At 37.2% G+C, this 7,302-nt stretch overlaps 1 protein-coding gene and 1 long non-coding RNA gene across 5 annotated transcripts in view; one reads left to right on the top strand and one right to left on the bottom strand.

The window, feature by feature from the left end:
- Positions 1-7,302, top strand: part of LOC107152132 (complement C5-like) — a 49,993-nt gene that overhangs the window by 37,019 nt on the left and 5,672 nt on the right. For all 4 annotated transcript variants that reach the window (XM_048813184.1, XM_048813186.1, XM_048813187.1 and 1 more), the window contains exons 15-16: positions 836-901; positions 2,318-2,515. In XM_048813184.1, the coding sequence (XP_048669141.1) occupies positions 836-901; positions 2,318-2,515 (264 nt within the window). The remainder of the gene's footprint in view (positions 1-835; positions 902-2,317; positions 2,516-7,302) is intronic.
- On the bottom strand, positions 5,622-6,131 carry LOC125619662. Its single transcript, XR_007351196.1, has 2 exons — positions 5,994-6,131; positions 5,622-5,694 (listed from the first exon to the last, which is right to left on the bottom strand). It is a non-coding gene; the product is annotated as an uncharacterized LOC125619662 (long non-coding RNA).

Raw genomic sequence — 7,302 nt, forward strand, 5'->3', positions numbered from 1 at the left:
ATGGATGAAGAAACTGTGGTATATATACACAATGGACTATTACTCAGCATTAAAAGAGAATAAAATCATGGCATCTACAGGTAAATGGATGGAGCTGGAGAATATCATGCTAAGTGAAGTAAGCCAATCCCAAAAAACAAAAGGCTGGATGTTCTCTCTGATAAGTGGACACTGATTTATAATGGGTGGGGGGCATGGGGAGAATGAGGAACTTTCATTGGGCAAAGGGGAGGGAGGGGTGGGAAGAGGACATGGGGTCAGGATAGATGGTGGAATGAGATGGATATCATTACCCTAGGTACATGTATGACTGCACATATGGTGAGATGCTACAGCTACATTGTGTACAACCAGAGAAATGAAAAGTTTTGCTGTAATTGTGTACAATGAATCAAAATGCATTCTGCTGTCATGTATAACAAATTAGAACAAATTTAAAAAATTAAAAAATAAAATAAAAAGATGTGTAGTTCCCAATGCTTAATCAGAAGCAGGCTTTCAAAACCGATTTCTCAAGTGAATGACTTGTGAATATTTTAAATACTTAGTTTCATGCAATTTTTTAAATAGATTTTTAACTCCCCCTGCTTCTCCTTGTCTCTATCTTTTGCTTTTGTTTTAAGTGAAACTGGTAGAGAAATTCTTAGGCCACGAAAACGTCTACAACAGAAAATACAGGAACTAGGTACTTTAAAAGTTTCATGTGATTGTAAAAAGGTTATGATCATATTGGCGATAATTGAATGATATGAATGTTTTAAATAGTTCCATGCAACTTTTTTTTTATCAAGCCCCCTTTCTCTTTGTCTCTATCTTTTGTTTTTGTTTTAAATAGATGAACCTGGCAAAGAAATTAAGCTAAGTTCATCAGGAAATCTGCAACAGAGAATAAATGAACAAGGTACTCTAAGAGTTTCATGTAGTTGTAGAACATTTCTACATCATTTGAAATGATGATATGATCATTAAAAACTGGAGAAAATGAAATATGTAATTTTACTTAAATAAAATGGGTGGAAAGAAAGATATATATGGATGTCTAGCTCACCTCCCTCAGAAAGATTAATCCAAATAAATCTAGTAGTTCATTTTCTATAATCTTAATATGAGGAGAACAGGTCTATATCAGATCTATCTCTAAAATGTAAATTATTAATTTGAATTTATCACAAATATTTTCTCTCTACAAGCTCCATCTAACAATTAAAATATTTTTCCATTTTATTCTGACAAAATCCATGATTTGAGGGGCTGGGGTTGTGGCTCAATGGTAGAGCACTTGCCTCACATGCATGAGGCACTGGGTTCGATCCTCAGCACCACATAAAAATAAAATAAAGATATTGTGTTCATCTACAAATAAAAATATATTTTTTTAAATCCATGATTTGATTAACTTTGGAATATATGTAAAAATATATTTCTTCCATTTCATATATTTAATAGCTAATAACATTCTGGATTATTCTTTGGAAATAAGTCCAGTGGGAATTATTTAATTAGTAATATGATAATCAGTCATGTTAAGTAGAAAGAACATCAATCTGGAATCTGTAGCCTGAGTTCAACTAGTTGTCATTCTTATAGTAATATAATGACTTCTTCCATTTGCATATGAGTTATTATACTTCATTTTTTTGAGGGGGGATTACTGGGTATTGAACTCAAGGCTGATTTACCACTGAACCATATCCCCAATCCTTTTAAAAAAATTTGAGACAGAGTTAAGTTGCTGAGGCTGGCCTTGAAATTGACATCCTCCTGCCTCAGCCTCCTGGGTTGCTGGGACTACAGGCTTGTGTTAGTTTGTCTTAGTTACAGTAATTCTAGCTTTCAGTAATTCTCTGTTTTAATGATATGATAGTTGAGAAGTTGATTGAACACTTACAGTGAAGGATGATGGCACTAGTAGACATCTACAAACCATATCCTATAAGGAATATTTGAAAAAGAAGGCTATTTAGCTTATGGAAAATAATTCTTATATAATAACAATATATACTTTCAAATATTTAAAGGCTTCTTAGATATTTAACTTATACTCAAATCCTGCTGAAGCCAAAGTTCCAGGTTTGAAAGTTTACAGTTAACTTGGTTGCAGGAAGCTCTTTAACCATTTAGTGTGAATTGGGATGGACCACCTGGTGGGGTCACATTCTCCCTAATCCTACTGTAGTTCCAAGGACGCACTGGAACTATGGCTCCTGTGGATAGGGGGAGCATTTGGTAGTAGAAACTGAGTATTTCTTGAGATTCCTTCTAAACCTGAGATGCTGACTCAGCCTGATCAAGGGCACTTACATTATTACCCTTTTAGCTGCTAAATACAAACATCCAGTGCCAAGGAAGTGTTGCTGTGATGGAGCCCACCGTAATGATGAAGAAACCTGCGAGCAGCGGGCCACACGGATCACCAGAGGTCCAGCCTGCATCAGAGCTTTCAAAGAATGTTGTATCATCGCAAACCAGTACCGAGCTAACACCTCACATAAAGAGATCCTTTTGCTTGGGAAGAGTAAGTATGGCATTTTCTATAAGAATTCTGTCTAATGTGGGGAATTTTGTGTAATATTATACTGCCAAGAGAGACAGTTTTCACACTGTAGTTTAAGTAGAAACAATAGCTCCTAAATACCCACAGAAAATCTGTTATAATTTTGGGGAATTTGAAGAGATGTAGCACAGAGCAGAGTACACTAGCTCAGAACCAAGACTCAGTGAATGACTATACTCTGTGAGCCCCAAGCAGGAAGCTTGGACCAAATATCTGAGTATGTCTTTGAGTTCTAACATTCTGTGATGCTGTGGCATTACCATCATTGAAAATTCTGTTTATACCTACACTGTCCAAATATAGCAAAAAGCTCTAAATCTAGCATAAGGTGAAGTGTGCTTATAAAAGTTAAAATCTTATTTCGGTTTCTTCCACAATAAACATTTTCAGAATTTATAGAACACTCAATGTGGTTTTAGAATTTTTCAGACTTTGTTTTCCTATAATTTTGTTTACTAGGTATTAATTTGATCTCATGGGGCCTTAGTATATAATTCTAATTTCTCTTCCATATTACACAGTCCTTTGCATATTTGAGAGCATTTATCAAAGCTCACTGAGTTTCCTTTTCTCCAGCCTGAGCACCCCTTTGCTTTGTCATTCTTCCTGTAACTTTGTCCCAAGACATTGGAAGCCTCTCTATAAGCTTTTTTCTTAAATTACACCATTTAGATCGTCTAAATCTTTCTGTTTCAATATCTTTTTCTCTGTTTCAACCATAAAGTCAAATTGTATAAACTTTAGTTATTACAGATATGCATAAAGGTATATTTGAAATGTTCAATAATTTTCCTCAGAAATAACTGCTTTCATGAGTTTGGTTTATATTCTGCCACCCCTTTCCACCCCAAATATCCTTACACTATTGTGCATTTATGTATATAGGATAATACTTTATTTACTGTTTAACAACTTGCTTTTTTTTCATATAGTAAAATGTATCTGACATCCTTCCAAGTCAGGCCATATAACCCGACCTCATTTTATTAATAGCAATATACTATGCCACAGCATGGTCGTTCCCTGAGGGGCTTTTTAGTCATTTGGAGTTTTTACTCATATGAATAATGGTGTAGTGAGCATCACTGTTACATAGGTACATGTACATATACACATACAAGCATACATATATGATCTTTACATATTCTTGCAAGCATTTCTACAGAATATATTATTGGAAATGAGATCTCTGAGACATAGGAGCTCTATGTTTAAAATTTGGATATTTTTGCCAAATTGCCTTCTAAAACTTTTTGCCAATGTACACTCTCACCAACAATGTTGTTGATATATATATATATATATACACATACACACACACACATATAAACAAACACTGGGAACAGTCTCACCATGGCACCATCTTTCCCCATTGAGCTGGATACCTCCCTCACATACTGCATCCACAGAGAGCACTGGTTTTTCTGACAGCCATATCACACAGTTCACAGTCAACTACAGTCTGTAAAGACTTTTGCACATATTAAACGGCAAATTTCCCCTTTTTTATGGTTGGGAAGTTGTATTTCTTAGAGCCAAAGGTAAAGCATTCTTTACCTTATGAGAACATAGTCAAAGCAGTATAAACACAGACTTACCAATTCATTTTTTGTGTGCTTAGATCAAATTCTAGCTCCTCAAGGATTGTATCACATGATCCCCTCTTTTAATAATTTAACTTATTTTGATTTTGAATTCTCTTAAAGAATTTTGTTTGTTCTTAAGCTCTTCAGTTTATAGCATCTTCCTTTCCAAGTCTCTTTCTGACTTTTCTGTCAATAAAAATGTAATTGTTTATACATCATTATATTTCCTTCTTTTAGTAAGTAAAGAACATTTCTAAAATAAAACAATGCAAAAGAAGTCTAGGAATAGTGCAGTTCCACTTCGAAAATTACATACCATGACTTTGGGAGAAAAGACCACATGGAACTGGTCTATACTAGGAGGCAAGAAGGCATTGTTATTTGTATTTGGATGACATTTTAAAAAGATAATACTTTATTTCCAAGTATTTAATTTGTTTTATTATATTGATAAATGGGGTTTTCCTCCAATCCCCTTTAAAATACATCGTTTTATTTGTTGTAAGTAATTACATTTACAAGGATACAGCGAACACGTTTACATACTATATTATCTTAAAATCCTTCAAGAGCTTCCTGTTACTCTTAGAAGATCCAAAAAGCTTTCATAAAGGGCTGGGGTTATAGCTCAGTGACAGAGTACTTACCTAGTATAAATGAGGCCCTGAGTTTTTCTCCAGCAATGCAAACAAATAAACAAATCAAAAAGCTTCCATAAGAGTTCTCATGGGATCTTCATGATTTGGTCCCAATCTCCCTCTTGAGCCTTATCTTTAAGCATATCTCTGCAGCTTTCCTGAAATGACTTTGTTCTTTATACTGACAATACCTCTTGCCCCTGAAGGCTTATTCACACCCTGTGTCTGGACCTGCCTGTCTTCCTCCATTTCCTTTAGGTCTCTTCTGCATCCTTTAGGTCTTGAGCTTTACAAACCTTTTGGAGAAACCTGCCTGACCCTCTCCTCTACCCAGGTTAGATGATTCTCAGGGAGGCTCCCATGCTACCCTGAACTTATGCTTTGGCCTTTGTCACACAGGGAGTTGTAACATGTGATCACTATCCTGTTTGCCTGCCTCCTAAAGCTTCAGGAGACCAAAAACTCTATCTACCTGGTATCCACTGGGTCCTAAGAGCCCATCACATTAAAGGCTCCTAATTTCAGTCTGAAGTCATGAATGAGCCATAAGTGGTTGAAACATTTCTTCCAACCGTATATTTATATGATGACTTTGCTTTACATTATTTAAATTTTTAATGATTCCAAAACAAACTTTAGAAAAACAAATGTAGAGTTGTGTGTGTGTGTGTAGGGGAGTCTTAACTAACAAAAATTTACTATGTTTCTGAAGTATTGGAGCAAACCATATGAAACTGATGTTTTTTGTAGGTTGAAAGTGAACTAACATCAATTCCAAGTGGTTGAACATACCAGCTTGTTACCCAATACTTTAAAATGGTGATTTCATATCTTCCTCTTTTCCCTCAAACCTTCCATATTTCTTTGAGTCTCTTTCTGAGCTGAAGACCTCACATTTTATTGAGAAAAACAGACCCTATCTGCCGCGACCCCTCGCCGGCAAGGGAAAACACGACACAGGATTCTTCTTTCAGCAGTTTATTCAGGCCTTGAGTCATGTATCATCTTCTAGCGCCCGCCGCCCGAACACACCCAAGCACAGCTTAATAAAGCCCCCCGCGTCCCAATCCCAAGCCGCCACGTGGATCTCTCTCATAGGGTGGTAAGGGATTGCACGCCAACTCTCCATAAAAGGAGTTGTTTATCACAGGCCACAGTGGAAGCCGGCGCCATCTTCTAATGGCGGCCACGGTCTATAAGAATGGCTTACCACACCTATCCATGGGAAAACTCTTATTTTCCCATCACCAAAGGAACAAAACTACCCATGATGTGCACATATTCTCTCCTTTCTGAAGGAGAAAGTGTTCCCTCCTCTTTCTCTAATCCCACCCTCTGATATTTTCAAGGACAAAAACAATTGAGGCATGATTTGTTCTTCACTCTGCTGTTGGGTATTTAATTTCTTTCTTTATTTGACTACTGGTTTGAGGTTAACAACTTGTTGTTTCTGCCCATTTCCTGGTGTAGAAACTGAGAAACTGATGTGATTCCATTTTTGAGAAACCAGCTTCTACCTCAAGGCCTGTCCTAAGGAAGGAGGCGTGACCTTTGTCCTGAGAAAAACCACAGAGCACTCCTAAGCACAAACCCACCCTGCTGAGTTGTTTGTCTGCAAATAACAGGAGAGATCTGTGGCGCCAGGTGTCCCTGACTCAGTTAGGCTAGGTGAAGACCCATAGCAACCCCCTAGCAACCACCAATCAGCATGAGACAGGGAAAATACCTGGGATGCCACATGACCCCCCAGCAGTTTATGGTGGTTGATTACATGTTGGGAAACCATGTAGTTTAGCATGTACACCCCTCGTGGCCTAAATCAATCAATTCAAAGGAATCCCCCTCTTGTACTGACCAATTACCCCTACCCAACTTGTTCCCAACATTGAATGTGCTAATAAATGTTAAAAGTTGTTGTTTGACTTTCCTGCGGTATGGAATGATTTGCTGTGTGATGCTGTGACGCATAGAGTACCCCCCAAAAACCTATAAAATCTCACTGGACAAAGGACCGGGACTCACTCCCTGGGACGGCTGCCTTGGGAACAGTTGTGAGTCTAGGCTCAAGCTTGCAATAAAGACTCTTGTGTGCTTGCATCAGATTCGGCTCCTGGAGGTCTATTGGGGTCCCACGAATCTGGCATTACAAAACTACTGGTGAATTTTCAGATTTTTAAAAAGTTCATGTGGAATTAAGTATCATTTTTAAGCAGATGACTATCAAATTTATTCAGGTTGAGTCTCACCCAAAATTCTTTTTATTTTATTTTATTTTTTTTATTGTTGGTTGTTCAAAACATTACATAGTTCTTGATATAATATCTTTCACACTTTGCTTCAAGTGGGTTATGAACTCCCATTTTTAGCCCATATACAGATTGCAGAATCACATCAATTACACATCCATTGATTTACATATTGCCATACTAGTGACTGTCATGTTCTGCTACCTTTCCTATCCTCTACTATCCCCCCTCCCCTCCCCTCCCCACCCCTCTTCTCTCTCCCTTTCCCTCCCATCTCT

This window comes from Marmota marmota, unplaced genomic scaffold (genome assembly GCF_001458135.2).
Source record: "Marmota marmota marmota unplaced genomic scaffold, marMar, whole genome shotgun sequence".
In the NCBI taxonomy this organism is placed as follows: domain Eukaryota; kingdom Metazoa; phylum Chordata; class Mammalia; order Rodentia; family Sciuridae; genus Marmota; species Marmota marmota.